A 19,119-nucleotide genomic window follows, 5' to 3' on the forward strand; every position below is an offset into this window, starting at 1 on the left:
AACCGGAACACAACAATATCAAGTATTGCTGTTTTGCGGTAGAATATCTGATGAGTGGGTGGTACCTACCCAGACGAGCTTGCACAAAGCCCTACCACCAGTATGTAATACTTATGGATTCTCAAATAAAAGATAGTGAATTAAAAAACAAAAATATATAAAATTATAATTAAAATATATCTATAAAAAATAGTGTTACTTTTATTGTTACAAAATATATTTATACTTATCAATTGATTATTGTTACGCGCAGATATCATATTCGTTTTAAAATACAATTGTATTAAAAAAATAAATTTAATCAATAAACAAGTTCTTTATAAGTGAAGTCAAATTAGTGGAAAGATTTATAATAGAATTATTACCATGTTTGAAACACCCATACTAATAAAATAACAATATTGCTTGTTTGCTACTTGCAACCTACAATCATTAAGTTTTATATGGCATTGCATTAAAAACTAGATAAATAATAGCAGAATAAGATTTTGTTTAAATATTAGAATTTAAAATATTGTTTTTCAATATTTTCTATAATAACAGTCACTAATTAATTTTTATTGGAAGTAAATACTACTACTTGGAGGTTTGTATTTGTTGAAAATAATTACTATTTTATTCTAAGCAGCATACTAGTAAATAAATTAGTCTTGCTCAAAATTCAATTCATACACCTCTTCGACCGCACCTTTTACAATTTTTAAAAAAATGTCCATCGTGCGAGTAAGTAGCTTACGTCACCCATATAATGCGGAGCACGCCGATCGACGTAAAAAGTACTACTTTATAACTTCACGAAATTTAAGCATAATAGTATTATAGTATATTATTATAAGTATAATATTATATATTATAAGTATACTATTTTGGCCTAGTGGTAAAAACGCGTGAATCTTAACCGATGATCGTGGGTTCAAACCCGGGCAAGCACCACTGAATTTTCATGTGCTTAATTTGTGTTTATAATTCATCTCGTGCTTAACGGTGAAGGAAAAACATCGTGAGGAAACCTGCATGTGTCTATTTTCATTGAAATTCTGCCACATGTGTATTCTACCAACCCGCATTGGAGCAGCGTGGTGGAATAAGCTCCAAACCTTCTCCTCAAAAGGGAGAGGAGGCCTTAGCCCAGCAGTGGGACATTAACAGGCTGTTACTGTTATACTATTTTCAAATTCACATGTTAATTGTAACAATTGACAACTGCTCGAAATAAGTATGTTTTTTGCAGTTTACTGTCGCAACATAAATTGAGCATTCCATGATTTATTTATAACGTTGTCAGGCTATTATATTATTTGTTCGTTGTTGTGTCTATAATAAATCATTACAATTTATTGAATCTAATTGATTTGTCACTACTGAGTATAAATTGTCACTTATATATTTTAGGTGAATTAAAATATGTGTGTAGGTATTCTAATGAACGACTACTACGTTCTTACTTTATTAAAATTGAGATGTTACAAATTACTTTAATTTGAAATATACTATTTGAGCAAATTATTATATAGATGCATCATTTTATTTAAAATTTAAATATAAGTTAAAGATTAAAGTAATAACATAGCCGCACCTGTAGTAACAATAGTTAAAATTAATATCTAAAATCTAAATTTTTTATATTGCAGATTTGTTCGTTACACAGTTAATTATTAAGTAAGAATACTAATCGCTTATATTATCTAATATCCAGTTCATATAATTCACGACTCTTGTATAAACCCCAGGGTAACCACCAATTCCACACCGCTTAGATCCGTACGACACGATCCCTCGCTGAATGTATCGGACTCCTACACCCCCATTCCTGCCAGGGTATATGAGGGGACCTCCGGAATCACCACCACAGGAATCCTTATCCGGCACTCCTCCCGCACATAATTGTGTTTCATATATCTGGGGTGATCTAAAATACAATAAAAAAAATACAAAATTATAATGATAAAATAACCATTGTGCGTAAAAAAACTATTGTAATCACATTAATCAAAAGCATAAAAAATGTATTGCGATTATAGCACAGAATTTCCACGTAACAATAAATGTCATTAATCAAAATATATCAAACTGTTCTAGATAAGGTTGCTAGAAAATATACACAAAGGGGTTCTCGTTATTTTTACAGTGAAGGCATTATAAAAATATTTCAAATTGTTTGCAGATCTTGTGATAGCACTATAACAATATACTAAGACAATCTATAAATAAAATTATAAAATATAAATAAGACGTCTAATTATAGTCAATTATTTTGTTATTGTTAACTAATTAAGAAACTGACTATTGTATATTCATAGCACATTTTCTTTTGGCTATACTATACAGTACAGCTAGTGTTTGTGACATAGAAGCTGTAACAATATCAACAAAAAACGTCTATAAAAGCTTGAATTTATCCGAATTCTCTTAAATGTTTGCTTTTCGTGATGGCATAATAATGCCTTAATAAAAAATACTAATAGCCCGCAAATGTCCTAATGATGAGCAAAGGCCTTTACCTCTTGTATATATGCTATTTCCGCCACGCTTCTAAACAGCGAGTCAGTGGTTGGTTGGTTTACTAATGCTACTTTCTTTTAAAACTTAGTACGAAATGAATTAATAGCTCAAATTAAGCACATGATAGATAGCATTTTTTGCCCGTATTGAATTGTTTTTTTTTTTTTTTATAGAATAGGAAGGCGGACGAGCATATGGGCCACCTGATGGTAAGTGGTCACCAACGCTCTTAGACATTAGCATTGTAAGAAATGTCAACCATCGCTTACATATCCAATGCGCCACCAACCTTGGGAACTAAGATTTTATGTCCCTTGTGCCTGTAATTACACTGGCTCACTCACCCTTCAAACCGGAACACAACAATATCAAGTATTGCTGTTTTGCGGTAGAATATCTGATGAGTGGGTGGTACCTACCCAGACGAGCTTGCACAAAGCCCTACCACCAGTAAATTATCTAATAAATAGTGTTTTTAATTATCATCATAATATGAATGTGTTTTAACATACCCATTATAAATATTTTGACATTCTGTGTTAGTAATTATAGGCAGATCGACACTAAGTAGTACCGGCGACTGCAGTCCGTTTTCTGTGGCGCCCCAACCGGCCACCACTCCTTGCAACCCTTCAAGTTTCTCCGATAGAAGTTCCGGAGTTTTTGGTAGGCAGATTGGTTTCATACTATCTGCAAATAAATTGAAGTATATAATAAGAAAAAAAATATTCATAACAGTAATAATACTGTAAATTAAAAACTAACTAATAATAATTGTTAATTAATATGAATATTTACGTAAAAATCAAAAGATATAAAAAACAACTATAACACCAGGACGTATAAAGATACATACATTTTATATTATTTTTAAGAAAGCTTCAATTTAGCTAAAGACATTGTATAATTATATATAATTTTACTTCACATTGGACAGGCAATGCATTACCTGAATGATCTTTTTCCTTAAAATTAATATTGAATGTTGGGGTTTTTTAACTATTCTTTTTTATTAATCAATTAAAATGTTGCCTTAAATTGGTCAGCACATAATTGCACGTAACCCAAACGTTTTTATCCTCAAGGCTCCCATAATATTAAATGCTTAGTTTTATTCCGTACCTTGTTACCACAAAGAGGAAGGTGGATAACTAAAATAAATGATATCTTTAGTAGTTTTTTTCTAAACCAACATTTTTAAAGCTCTATATTAAAAAAAAACGAAACAAGTATTGTAGTTAACCTGTCACAGTTTTAAAACAAAAATTAAAAACATAGATTCCAGTTATTAATTTTATGTTCATTAAACGTTTTTAAAAGCACCAAATAAGTGAAGAACGATTTAAAAAATACGGACTACTGATTTTGCAAGCAGAACTTACGTATGACTTGTTTGAAATAACAATTACGCTAAGGACTGATTTAATGTCCAATGAATGAGGTGATATTTTTCTTGTATTGCCTAACTGAAAAAACTTCTAAACCAATGTAATTAAAATTATACCAGAAGCAGCGCGTTTCGGAGAAGATTTTAGTGCCTACATAATATTATTATTATTAAGAATGCCGCGCTTCGAACTTTCACCCACTTTATTTTAAAAGTATTCCCTTGACAAGGGTGAATTTCATATTCTTGTATTTACGTACGGATATTTTTTATATAGAAAAAGTTAATGCGTAAATGTTAAATTAATTAAAATAGAAGCCCATGACAAAGTTACATTTTCATAACTTTTATCCTTTTTGTGACTTTTTTCATTAAACAAATTATATTTATCAATGAATTCATTGTACATATGTAATGGATAAAACAATCCAATGAAGTTTGACTCATAAGCGCCTCTCGACGATTATTCACAATGTGGTGTTGTGCTTGTATCGTATTGTTGACATAAATAAAAACAGATTTTAGTGTTAAATAACATAACATACTGAAGCAGCACGCAGTGTCTAAATGTATTTTTTTTAGTTTATATCGATCAGTGTATATAAAATATTTATGTAAAATAAAATGATACATACGACGACGATGTTATTATAATACTTTTTTATTTGCATGGGATCTCCCATGAGGCCGGCATTAAGGATGTGGGTATTCTCGGCTTTGGACATCGTCGACGTTCACAGACGTCGGGCACAGTGTCATTTTATATAGTTTTGTAGATTCATATTCACATAGATATACTTTATATATTATCTTACCTAATGAAAAATCAGCCGGTTCTGCGAGACGTATCAGAGCAATATCATCTCTCAATGTCTTCGGAGTATATCCTGGGTGAGCAATCACGTTATTTATTCCTACATTCTGTTTAAAAAATACACTCAATTAAAATAAATAATATAATAATATATATAATAATGAATAATGTCCCAGGATATTATTTGGATCGTCTAATGATTTATCACTCTAGAATAGACGAAAGTTTACATTAATTCGCTTTCGCTTTACATATATGCAAGAAAATATATACAAAATAGCCCAATCATTTTTCACAAGGTTTCGAGATCGAGGTCTCTGATATTTTGCCCCACATATACATAAAGTTATTTTAAATTGACTTTTGCTAATATAATACCCATAATTGGAACATTCCGAAACTTGCACAAAGGCATTACCATACAATGAAAATAACAATTGAATTTTTGATTATAACTCATCTTGTGCTTGACTTTTAAATAATAATACGAGGAGACACCATCATTGCCAGATGAAATTACATTCTGCGTCATATATACATAAGCCCGCTTTAAGCCTTCCCCTTAAAAGGAGACGAGACCTCGGCTCACGATCAGTAGAGTTAAGATTCACTTGTTGTTGAATTTAGAAAACAGAAGACAGTTGTAATAAAATAGAATCTTATAAGCAAATTTTAATAGTGATGCTAGTTTTACTTCGCGTTTCAAGCTTGCAAACCCGTCTGGGTACCACACACTCATCACATATTCTACCGCCAAACATGTTACTGTTAGGATTGTTATGTTCAGTTTAAAGAATCGAAGAAGTAGAAATCAACCTTATATTTACGTATTCTATGCGATTTCCTAATAGCTCTGTTATACGAGTATTATGCTAACAAATCGTAGATTAATATATTTTTATTTTTATTTATATTCCATTTTACTACTTATATCCACTTAAGTTTTACTCCATTTTACTAAGTTCCGGCAAAAATTCGCCAACATTTTAAAAAATCTTTATCCACGAAATATTATCAATTATATTTATATAAATTTACTAACAGGCAAAGCTAAAATATGTTACTTACTCGTACGTTTGGTGCACAAAACTGTTGTCCTTCATTCCTTTCACAGTCAGGGTCTTTCCTGGTATCGTACTCTCCTAGAATAACCTGTCGTAACTCAAGTCTTGAACCCAAGAATGAGACACAATGCGCTGCAGTTAACACATACCACTGAGTGATGAGTGTACCGCCACAACTCAATCGAGTACCGCGAGCTGAAAGTGTATCAATAATATTTTAAACACAAAAGTATCTCTGTATGTCTGTCTGTCTGTTATGCTTTCACGGCTAATTTACACGGAATCATTTTTATTGAAATTTTGTTTTGGTATAAAACAAGCTTGAATCCCATGGAGGAACATAAGTTCATATAAGTTTATTTTTATACCTAACACTGCCTAAACGGCGGGCGAATACAATTTTCACATATATTACACAAACAGAAGCTAGTTTGTTTGTTGTACAATGGTGCATTTTAACGTTAAAAAGATATTTTTGGAATAGCTACTTATAAAATAATAGAGATAAAATGATAAGACATACAGATAATTATATAAAAAAATTATTTAATTCAATTACAAAAAAAAATGTAAGTGACCAAATATATAAAAATTGTACTTGATCGTTTTTGCGACTATATAAAACATAAGTAGTGACCTTAAAGCAAGTATTCATAGATCTTTTTTTATTAAATAACGAAATAGATTCTTAAAGTACTAATAAGATACCACAAGTCATCGTGAAATTGAAGAATCGAAGAACAAATACTTGATTTAAAAGAACTTTAAATATTTGAATCAATGACGCAATGAGAAAAATTATAGCAAAAAATAAAATAAAACTCAAATTGTAACGTCGTAGGAACTAAAATTGTATAATTGTACCTGATGTATATGACTACCAATTCTGCTGAAGCATTTATATAATTTTCATTTTATGGTTCATTAAAAATATCATTACATTTGCTTTTGACACTGTTTTAGTTATGGGTTAAACACTTAATATGACTTCATGGACCACCACCGTGGACCACGTGTGTTTCGCAGACAAGGGATTGACTAGTGGTACGTATTAAGTGAGATTAATGACTGATAATTATGAAAACATTTGAACAGACCTGATACGCTCCTTACCTGAATCGTATGATAAGAGAACCATCCACGGCATTTCGAATAGTCTAGTCCTATTGCCTCCAAAGACTCTTTCACCCTCGATCGGTCCACAGTTATTTGGCAAAAGGTCAATATTGCGGTGATATTGTATATCTGGTATGGGTTTATTTGATTCATTGCTGTCACTGCCCCTTTTATTATCATCATCTTCGCCTCCAAAATTGTATGAGGGTTTTATGAATTCTTCTCCTGATTGATCAATAGGTTTAGAAGTAGACCAAGGATTGCGATTATTATTTGGTTGATCTCCTTGTTCGCTGTCGTCGTTATTTGAACATGAACTACAGCAAATCTGAAAACATTATTCGTTATATTCTAATTTAAATGTTTACTACTTCAATACTATAAGTAAGGCTCCGGTTCCCTGGATTTGGTGAGGTATTGAGGTATTATACGCCAGCCAAACTACGCTGGCGTAGGCCAACCGTCGGGGCGTCAAGGTGCACACTGCACAAGCAAACTCGAAACATACTACAAGTGTTTATGTATTTACTTAAAACAATTTTATTTTCTCTTTGTTTACTTCACAGAAATCAAAGTAAATCATTTATTATCCCAAAATGATAATTACACTTAAAAAAGGAGGTTTAAAAAAAAAACAATTTTTTGCCTAATTTAGAGATTATCCTAATACAAATTTGACGCAAATCTTATTTTATGTCATGAAAATTAAAATAATACTCAATTTTGATTTACTTCAAAGTAAACACCAGGCACAATTTTGAATACTCACTAGTGGGTCATCGTAATCGAAACCGCATCCAAGATTTTGTAGTTTCTTCCTAATATAATTTGGCATAGGATTTCCCGCTCTTTTGATTTCTTTAATTAAACTGGGACAGTCAGATAAGCGCTTACAGCTTCCCGCTTGATTGCCAGCAAAGCAACTTTCTCCACAATACACTGAAAATTGTCAACATTAAATTAAATTAAAGCGATTCTTAAAAGTAATTTCAAATTATCATGTTAAATTGAAGCTACGACCGGTTCTGAATGTATATTCTGAAGCAACAAACTCAGTAGTTATTCTTTTTTCTCGAATAAAATACGTAGTTGTAACAATTTTATATGTCCTGTATATAAGGAAATTAACGAATACGAGCTCGTTTTTCTATATATTCTTGTATTGTGTAATAAGCCTTTCTTAGATATTTAAAGGAGACCTGTCAAAATGGTAACGGATTACAATGATAGCATATGTGGAGGAGTAGCAGGAAAAGTATTTACGCACAATTTTACAATTAGAACGTGATACTCGTGAAAAGGGACATACTGAAGTAATAATAAAAATAATAAACAATAGTGCAATGACTTTGAATTTTTAACAAGAAATCAATCGATGGTCTTTAAAGTACACGATACAAGCATAATAATAGTATACTAATAAATCGATATTTTAATAAATAAGTATAAATTAATAGATTGATAAAATAATTAAATTTATATTATTTGACAAACTTTTATCGGCGTTGTTTAAAGATTATCGTCTTATTTTTAAAATCGTTGTACCGGACTTTGGAGTAGTCTCGCGATATGAACAATGACAATTTAATTTATAAAACAAAGAATTTGCTTTCATAACGAATTTTAATTTACTTTACAGTTTTGAATTGTATAGGTAAATAACAAACTATCTTTTTATATAATGTCAACGAAATACATCAAAATGTATTCTATGATTCAGTCAAGATTTACAACCACGGACGTATCTGTAGCCTCCAGTCATCGGAAAGTAGAGACAAATAAGCAACTTTTATATTAAGTTGACACGATTTCGAATCTTGTCGAATTCTTGAATTTTGTATTTATTATAGAATATTCTAATATAATGAAAAAATCATTTAAAATTCAGACTTTTTTCACACATTAAAAACGACAACTCTGGAACCTGCCTAGCACTGAATTTTTTTTTTATAGATAAAGAAGGTGGACGAGCATATGGGCCACCTGATAATAAGTGGTCACCAACGCCCATAGACATTGGCATTGTAAGAAAAGTTAATCATCACTTACATCACCAATGCGCCACCAACCTTGGGAACTAAGATGTTATGTCCCTTGTGCCTGTAATTACACTGGCTCACTCACCCTTCAAACCGGAACACAAATTGTCGTGTTCCGGTATTGACTTGGTATTGACCAAGTACTGTTGTTTTGCGGTAGAATATCTGATGAGTGGGTGGTACCTGCCCAGACGAGCTTGCACAAAGAAATATTAAATCTGATTTAACACTCCGCATAAAACTTAGGTATAATATGTTTGTTTCGTTCATTCTGTATAAATCTTTATTTAGTTACTAACGACCCAAACAACAACAATACACAATTATGATTATTATTAGAAATAAATTAAAACAATTTAAATTATTGTCTTATTCTTTCGAATAAGCAAAACACATGTGATAGGACTTGTTTATGTGTAAAAAAAACAATGATATTTAACCACAAACCTAGATACCTACTACAATGTTATAAAATAATTAACTTGGTGAAGTTTTTCTTAAAAGCAATTTAGCAATTAGTAATTTTACCTTATACCCATAAAGCAATATTGCTAAAATTTTATTTGTATTTGTATGGTTCAGTTCAAAGTTAAAAATATATGCAAACAACATAATTCGTGAATTGCATAAAACACAAATGTAAACATTTTTCTTGTTAAAAAAACAGGAATGTTCTTTTATTAAAAAATATGTGCAACTTGAAAAAAAAATTCAATTATTGATTTTTTAGTTTAATTAGTATAGCAACCAGTAAAAAAATATATCTGAAATGTTAAGAGGTCTAACCTTCAGATAACTTATAAAATAAACGGAACCTATTCATATAATATCATCATGCGTCACATATTTATTTCTGAATAAAATAAAATTAATCTAATATAATAATAGACATCAATTACTGTAATTAGCTTAATAACATAATAGTCCGCATACTGTAATAACTACAAGCTATCACGTGTTTTTATTAATTATTCTTATAAATAAACTTATTGTACAGCACAAACATATACCACGGAAATAGCTTAAGGCTTAAAATGTGTTAAACAACGAGTGAACTTGTGGCTAATTAGCGATATGGGGGCCCATTCTACTAATCTATAACAATTACGATAGATTTCCAATTCAATTTCAATCCAACTTTGATTATTCTATATTTATTCGAATCGGAAACGAACCGATATTATGTTAACATATACCGTTCCGTGAAAACCGAAATAAATGTTAACTTTTATGCCAATAGTCGATAATTAAATTAAAGAATAGTCAAACGGATAAACGGCAGCAATTACGCTTTGATTCGATTGCGGTAAAGTGAAAATTTGTTAGTAGAATTATGGACCGCTGTTCCAGATAACCCAATCGGAGAGAAATCTTAAATAATAATCGTGTTAGATTTACACACTAATAGGTACTTATCCTTAGTATATTTATACTTTAATAAATATTTTAATACAATAAAATATTACTATGCAATGAAATGAACTAAAGTCGTCCGAATTATTATTCATGAAATAGTTTTTAACAGTTTTTTTATGATTTCTGGAACAACATTCCCTAACCTTAAAGCATGTACAGTACAAGTACTTATTCAAATTTTTTTGTTTTATGCGCAGACAGTTTGAGCCTAAAGCTCCGTGTAGATCTTAATAAGGCAAGGGTCCTTAAGAAATTCGAGTTTTTCTAACAATCTTCTTGTTTTTAATTACCTAATAAGCGATTAAAAAAAAACATGTATCGTCGTGTTTAAATATAAATTATATATTTATATTTATATATGTTATGGTTAAATATGAGTTTATAGGTTTAATGTATATCATTATTCACTTTTATTTCAAAATTTATAGATTCCTCGCAAACGTATTAATTCGTTCTGCCAGAGATTTGATGAATACTCAAAATACGCCATTTTATGTTTTCCACTGAGCATAAGACAAATTATACACAAAAATAAAATAAATTAAGCACATTAAAATTCAGCTCACCCGGGTTTGAAACCACAAGCTTCGATTAAGATTCAGCTGTTATAGCCACTGTGCAATCTCGGCTGTTTACTCTGGGTTTTATCGAACTATAATGAATAATAATTACTATTTAAAATAACTATTATTATGGATTATCAAAAGTTATATTTATGTATATATATTATCAACAGTTATAATAACTAATAAGTCTGACTCATTTTATGTTGCAAATAATGTTATAATGAGCATTGATTTTAACCGCATATAATATATTGTGGTCTAATGTTTAATTCCAATCGCTCTGTATTATTATTAATTCTATTTTTGTCTACTTTATTTTATATATTCTGCGTTTAAGGAAAATCTTATAGAAAAACAAAACAAATGCATGTTTATACGACAGTTCTAAGTTTGTTTCGAAAACATAGAAAAATATTAATATATTATAAAATAAAAATATTCTCAGACATCCTCGTTCTCAAACACTATATTAAAACACCGCCAATACTTCGCCCATTATAATATTTAATATTTGGTCCCTTGTATTCTTTACTACTCCGAAACAAACATTCAAACTGATAAGGAAACGGTACCACGTGTGCTTGCATATAGCTACCAATACAAGAATATTCAATCGAGTTGCGTTAACTTTATAGCGTGTATTACCCGCATTAGTTAGTATTCCAAAATTCAAAACACAATGTTATCAATTACACCAAAATGACAAACGATAATTTATGTTCAGCCTTTTAAAAGCCATTAACATTGCTTTTAATTACGTTTTTTAATTAGACGCGGTTATTATTATCACATTATCTTTGTCCATGGTATGTATTTCAATTTATTTATACTTACAGCAATCAACTTGCAGAAAAGCAATAACAAAACACAACAAACACTTGAGCATTGTAATACTTTGCGTCTCACACTAACACAACTTTTTTTATTAACACGGATCAAATCCACACATTCACGAGCAGAAAGATAGTCTCACAAACAAATATATTAAAAATAATTTAATTTAATTGCGAGTGGCATCATAAGGAAACACCGTTGGCACGAATCAATCATACGCTAAAGAATTGTACTCGATTAAGCGACGCTGATCAAGCGGAGTGATGACTCTTCTCAACTAGTCTTGTCAATAAAATGACGTTTTAGACCATATCGGCCAAGACTGAGAGGTTACTTGTTTATAAACGAGTTTTCATTTATCTATCGTGATTAGTTTTTAAATGTATTAATTGAACGAATTTATCGTTACCGTCGAAACTTGCCGTAGTTGGTTCAATAATAAACATATTGACGGAGACGATGCGTAGGTACAGTTCCGATACCAGTTATGTTGGTAAACTCAACGAACCGAGACACGGAAAGATCGTAAACACATCGGAGCGAATTAATTTGGATTTATTTTTTAAACATTTACATAAAAGCGTGACTTTCTTATAAGAATTGATGAATAAATTTGATCCTATGAATGCATTTGAGCAAAAATTAAAGATATCATATTTTGTATTTGAATGCAAGAGAATTATGAAAAAGATATCGGTTTTCTAGAACGGGGAACCGGATTAAATGGAAATTATACATCATATTGCCTCTACGGCAGACCAACTGAACTAATAGAAGTTACAAGATTATTTGTGTAACAGAAAACATATACCTAATAAAATATATCTAGTATGTTTTCTCTTAACTCCAGGCTGATATTATTTGAATTTTTAATGGTTTTAAATTATGATATTCCTAATATTATTTAATTGATTCCAAGCCGAGATGGACCAGTAAATTGGACATGTGCAATGAGACGTGTAACTGAGTTTTTTTATACTATTAAGTTCTCAAAAAATAAAATATCATGAGGACACTAGAGGAAATTTTAACACAAGTATATTCCCCGACTTAGAATTTAGGAGCACGGTGGTCCACATGGGCGGTATTTCCTATATATAGGTCGAGTAGACCGGGGCCTAGGGTGGCGAAACTTGGTGACATTTTTATTTAGACGTCAGATCAAGAAAACACACATAAACGTTTAAAAACTAAAATATGTGTCAATAGCATATCCCAAAAAATACCCGTATGGAGATTCCGATTATTAAAGTATTCAACTAGTAGGAGGGCGGCCACCTTCCATCGGCCTTTAAATCCAAATCCTTTTACATATAAGGAAAAACCCTGTAGTAGTTTTATTACTTAACTACTGCATCTAAACTAAAACGGATCTCGAGAAAAAAAAACAGGTAAATAAAAGGAATAAAAAGGGAATGAAAGTACTAATCTACTGTGTAAAAGTAGCCATATCGAAATTTTCATGGTGCTAACCCGGTAGTTTGGACTGTGCGTTTATAAGTCAGTCAGTCAGTTATTCTTTACGAGCACGCCAAGCAACAACGCCAGCAAAGCCGCGGGTAAAGCGCTATTATACTATTTTCTTTTCAAGAACGTACACACGCCCAAAGTTAAAGTGCTATCCATTATTTTATTATGTTACATTTTCTTAGTCATCAGAAATTATTACTAATCCGGAAATAATTACCAGTACTATAAAGAAATGACAAAATAAACCACAAGCGTTTACGAGATCGTCGACCTCGCTTGAGAAATATTAATGTTATTGAATGTTTTTAAAATTGAGCACTTTTAATCTTCGGAGCAGTACGTTATCGTTAATCATTATAATGTCTGTATCAGTTGATTTTATATAATACAAGCACAAGCCGGCAGTCGTTGTCCTGCTTATGAGCACGTAGATAGTTTAGTTTTTTAGTCACGTTATTATTTTATTTTGGTTGTTCGGTATAGCGCTGATAATCTGAAGCTTGCAGCACCTTGCAGTTTCTATTTATTTATTTTTATTTATTTATTACATCACCAACAAAGTACACACAGATACATGATAGCACACTGTTCATAAAATATAAAATAAATGAAGTGGTACCCCAATTACAGGTGATAACTGCATGAACAATAAGGCGACATATTCATTATAGCACAAACAAAAACAAATAAAAGACAAATCAAAATTTCAAGTTACAAAACAAAAAAAAAACAATGAATAAAAAATTAATAAACTAAAAATAAAAATAATAATGAAAACTAATGGTATTATGGACCTTCTAAATTTAAGTATATTGTTGGTAAAGATGTTTACATCCTTGTCGCTGTATAGACAGCGACAAGGCGATTGCATAGGCAATAGGTCTTTATAATTCTATTTATAGGTGAACTATGTCCTAGGTTCGATTTTGAAGCTTTAGTTTTAAACAATTTACGCCTCTTTAAGCGTAAGCATTTTGTGGGCGCGGAAATACAAATAAGTGACAGTAGTTTTGGACAGTCCAAAATGCCATTAATGAGTTTATACATAAAAGGCTATCCAGCAAGCATTTTCGATCAGCAAGCGATTTCTAGTGACAAGTTGTAAATAAATACATGTATAATTTTTATCGTAATCGGTTATGATTAATCTAAAACAATATACACATATATACGACCATATTTTTTAAAATTACTTTATTCAAATTGTTTTTTTATTATTTAATACACTTTATGTATTTTTTTTTACTTTATTTTATAATTTAAATAAAAATCTGCAATGACGTATTGAAGCCAATACATTTTTCTTTTTTTTCTTTCTTTTCATAAAGGAATGTAGTTGTTATCAATGTGTTATAATTTTTTACGCTTTTTTTGTAAATGTAATTGCTATTTTGATGGCGATTAAAGCCATAAATAAATCAAGCCTTTACTGTTACAACTTGTAATGAATATTAATTAGAATTTGTCAAGGTTAAGTAGTATTAGTAGCAAATGTAGGTATTTTATTTTGGTGTGTATTTATGAAAATGAAAACATTGTGTCCTCACAACCTGCATGAATGTGTATAATTTCATTGAAATTATGCCACATCTGTATTCTACCAAGCCGCATTGGAGCAGCGTGGTGGAATAAGCTCGAAACCTTCTCCTAAAAAGGGAGAGGAGGCCTTGGCCCAGCAGTGGGACATTCACAGGCTGTTACTGTGTATTTATGCTAGTTGTAGGCAATATATTCTGCTAATGCCTCTTTGATCTTGTAGCGGCCGCAGATCCCGAGGTCCTGGTTTCAAAACCCAGGTCGGGCCGATAAAAAGTTAGTGAGTTTTTCTGTGTTTACACACACTTGTGCACTAAAATATGTCCCGCGCAGTTGGCTAATCTCACTTGAGATTGGCAGCCGTGGCCGGCCGTGACCGATCAGGAGGAGATCATTCTGCCAATGTCAAGTATGTTGTTGTTACAGTTCAACAAGGATATTATGACGCGAGGGCAAAATAGAAATTAAGATTGACATGATGTCAAGTGTTATATTTTGAAACCCACTGCAACAAATAATTGAGACCATATCTAATTGGAAACCCTAAATTCCCATCCATATAGCTGGAGTAATTTTTACATTATATTTTATAAAATATATAGTATGACTGTGGGTATATTTTGTGTTACTTACGTAGTTACTTACGCAAATTGGCTAAATTATCATCCAGTAAAATTTCTAAACCAAGTATGAATAGAAACAAGGATAGACAAACTTTTGTTGAATAATTGTGATAATACTTTATAGTATTGTGATGGAGATTTTAGCAAAGATGATGAACACTAACCATCATTTGGCCTATTTGCAAGTCTGCTTACCTAATTTCATTTAAAAAATAACGAGATACTTAAATATTACAACATTTTTTTTTCTTGGAATGTGTCTTCTGTTCTCATGGCCTCGACAGCGTCATAGACGGATGGCGAGTACTAGTCATTCATTTAACCGAGTTTAAGTCCGATGATAACGTCGACAATGAAAAAGCAACAAAAGCTGATAAAAATTATCATTAGGAATTACCCGTAACCAGCTTGCAAATAAATGATAATTAATTTCTATATATATACATCCTCCAAACAAACTGGCAGCCGCTGAAGAGTAATTTGTATTTAAAATGACGTCCACCTGCTTTTGACTTCCACATATCGGACGCCACTTTTACGAACGTTTGCACAGACGTCCTAGCTACCCGTAGAACAGAATGAGTGGACTTAAATATGTTGGTAAAAAGATTGAAAAAATATAATCAAAAGTTCCGGAAGATTTCACACCTCGGAGTGACACTCCTGCAGCGCGTATATTAATGACGCGTATACGTTTCTCAGCAATAACGAAATATCCGCTTATTTGGCGTCCAAATACTACGTTGAGTTGCGACGTTGCCAACTCTCTTCATTCATTAAAATAATTCGGCTTAAAAATTCAAAAAACCATAGTAATTCGCAATACCAAAGTATTTTCTTGAAGGTTGCTATGTCATATTGGTTCGGAAAAGTCACACACCGTGTTTATGTAAGAGAGAATATCTGTTCTCGTCGCCTCGCCAGCCTTGAAGGGAGGGACCTATCCATTCTTTGGCTGCGCGTAGACTGCGATGATCAAACGTGATGATCTGATGCGTGCCTATATAATGCCGAAACTGACCGGCTCGTTAAACACATCCAAATAGCTACAGATTTCGTGCTGCAGCAGTTCTCTTATCTCGTTATTCTTAATGATTTTAACGCCCACCATGCCGAATGGCTTGGATCACGTACACGTACAGCGTGATTTTTGAGGCATTTCCTGCCTCTCACATCCACTCTGTGGAATCAGCTTTCGCCAGCGACTTTTCCGAACCAATATGACATAGCAACCTTAAAGAAAAGAGCGTACTCATTCCTTAAAGGCCGGCAACGCACCCGCAAACCTTCGGGTTTTGCAGATGTCCATGGGCGATAGTAGTCACTTTCCACCAGGTGAGCCTCCTGCTCGTTTTCCCCCTCTTACAAAAAAAAAACGATTTTTAACAGATCGCGATATAAAGATGGCTAATTTTCTTTCATGCATGTGATACTACGAACTCGTTACTTTGTTCTATATTAAAGATATTGTTATGTTTTTATCTTAACCTAGGTCACATAAAACGATTGTTGTGATGACATTATGTTTGTTTTTTTGAAGTGAAAACTTCCTTAGGCGCGTTGCGCTGTTTGATCGTAGGGGATAAACTCGTGGTTTCGCGTCCTCGACATGCTAATATTGGTATAATGAAAGATTCAGTACATAAATTTCATTCCGCCTGCACTGAAATACTATGATTTTTCGACTGGATCGAGTTCGATTCCGGTCTGAAATTATAGCTGCTGTCTTAAGTTGATATTTTGGTTTTGAATATTATAGATTATTACTCTTAAGTTTATTTTTGCTTTTACCTATTTTCTTTGATTATCTCACAATATTATACAAATAATATCCAAAAAATATGGACGCAATTCAAAATACAAAGACGTCTATTAAGAATATACGTCTATATATTCTGAATCGATATTAATCGATCATCATAATATTATTACGTGTTGTCAGGGGTACATAAAAGGACATATGGTTTTTAATAACAACAAAGCATAAAAGATATCTAACAAGGTCTCCTATGTCCTATGTCATACGCTGCGGAAGAAAATTAGTTTAAGTATAAATTATTTAACCATTGTAAGAAGGAGAGGAAACTATCTTTGTTTCTTTCTTTCTTGTATTATAATTTTGGCAACGCCGTTATTATTGTAATGCCATTTACTCACGTTAATTCACTGGAAGTGAAAAAGTCGGCGCAGTAGGTAATTTGTAGACAATATACTAAAAAAAACATTAATTTCAAAATAAAGAGACTCATAGGCTCATTCATATTGATACCCAGAATTACCACCTACAGTCATAAAACTATTGATAATAAACTCTAAAAGAAAGGGAAGTTCCCTACTCCTCTTATTATTCTTCATATGTTTATATATTTGAAAATTTGGACGTTCTTTGCTAATATCTATATTTCAAAGCCTTTGAGCCATGACTTTAATTCTTTGATAATGAGTCGTGTATTTGTCACACGTGTAAATACATTTCCAATATTATTATCATTACATATTCCGATTTTACTTACGTTAATTATTTTTCAAGGAATGCTCGTCATATTTCGTTGAGACTATGGTTACCATCATCAAGGAGCGCACGCGTTGAACTCACGTCGCCGACTGACTGACAAATACGGTTCATTTAGTAGTTGAATTACATTTGACGATAAGTACTTACAGACTACTAAAACACTGTTAACGATGCCGAGAATCTAGCTAAGGTTATCATCAGTCTTTCGCCACATCCACGACTAATTCTAGAAGACCAAACGTAAATTGGGACACCAATTGGTAGAACGACCCCTTCTGATATTTTTGTAAGAAGTACTTATGCAACCAACGCTGCTAAAAAGTAAATTTTAATGTACTTGCTGCTCCATCCAACTGTGTACGGCTGTGGTAAAAATATGTCAAATTATAAAAAGTAATAAAAATTGTTTATGATCTCACCTTAATATCTTTAATGAGATAGTAGTGACAGTCTGCCTCAAGGTTACGAGCGAGTAATGTCTATGTCAGTAACTCAGTGACAATTAATACGTTAATAGTATATAATGCTGACTGCCTCGTTGGTCTAGTGGCTTGATGTAAGGCCGCAGACTCGGAGGTCCTGGGTTCAATTCCCAGGTCGGCCCAATAAAAAGTTTTTGGGTTTTTCTGTCAAAAATTTTCAGTAGCAGCCCGGAGTCTGGAAGTTGGAAGTGTGTTCACTCCCATGTTTCGGAAAGCACGTAAAGCCGTTGGTTCTGCGCCTGAACTCTTTCCGATCGTGTCGGATTCCCATCATCATCAGTCCCATCGGATTATGAGAGTTAGGGAATAGAAAGTGCATCTGTGTTTGCGCACACACTTGTACACTATAATATCTCCTGCGCTGTTAGCTAATTTTACTTGAGATTGGCCGACGTGGCCGAAATCGGTCTGGAGGACATAATTAGTATATAATTGAATAAACAAAGACTAATAATAACAACAATACATGGTTACATTACAACAATCCATTATTTTTTCGTTAAAAAAATCTTGGAACACGATCGCAGAGCCATTTACCACGAACAATCTAAGGCAGATACATAAACATGCACAAAAATCATCGAAAATGATCCAGTCATTTAGTAGACATACATTGACATACACATGCAGATAATAATTTTACGCCATCTCTGTTGAAATGATAGTAGTTAGTAGTATTGAAAACATCTTATGGTCAGTGGTCACCAAAGCCAGCTTTAACTCTGTAAGAGAAATTCGTCTCCAAACTCGGGAAC

At 32.1% G+C, this 19,119-nt stretch overlaps 1 protein-coding gene across 4 annotated transcripts in view; it reads right to left on the bottom strand.

The window, feature by feature from the left end:
• Nucleotides 1-254: 254 nt before the first annotated feature.
• The window catches only part of LOC126775802 (CLIP domain-containing serine protease HP8-like), a 36,632-nt gene continuing 17,767 nt past the window's right edge, over nt 255-19,119 (bottom strand). Inside the window, exons 1-7 of one of the 4 annotated variants that reach the window (XM_050497902.1) lie at nt 17,881-17,984; nt 7,653-7,822; nt 6,881-7,211; nt 5,772-5,962; nt 4,705-4,810; nt 3,015-3,192; nt 255-1,909 (exon numbers count right to left, since the gene is read on the bottom strand). In XM_050497902.1, the coding sequence (XP_050353859.1) occupies nt 1,669-1,909; nt 3,015-3,192; nt 4,705-4,810; nt 5,772-5,962; nt 6,881-7,211; nt 7,653-7,718 (1,113 nt within the window). In that variant the 5' untranslated portion in view covers nt 7,719-7,822; nt 17,881-17,984 and the 3' untranslated portion in view covers nt 255-1,668. Of the gene's footprint in view, nt 1,910-3,014; nt 3,193-4,704; nt 4,811-5,771; nt 5,963-6,880; nt 7,212-7,652; nt 7,823-10,904; nt 10,973-11,738; nt 12,146-17,880; nt 17,985-19,119 lie in introns of those variants that run through there. The other 3 variants (XM_050497899.1, XM_050497903.1, XM_050497900.1) reach the window with 3 other exon arrangements.

Source organism: Nymphalis io, chromosome 19 (assembly GCF_905147045.1).
Source record: "Nymphalis io chromosome 19, ilAglIoxx1.1, whole genome shotgun sequence".
Classification (NCBI taxonomy): domain Eukaryota; kingdom Metazoa; phylum Arthropoda; class Insecta; order Lepidoptera; family Nymphalidae; genus Nymphalis; species Nymphalis io.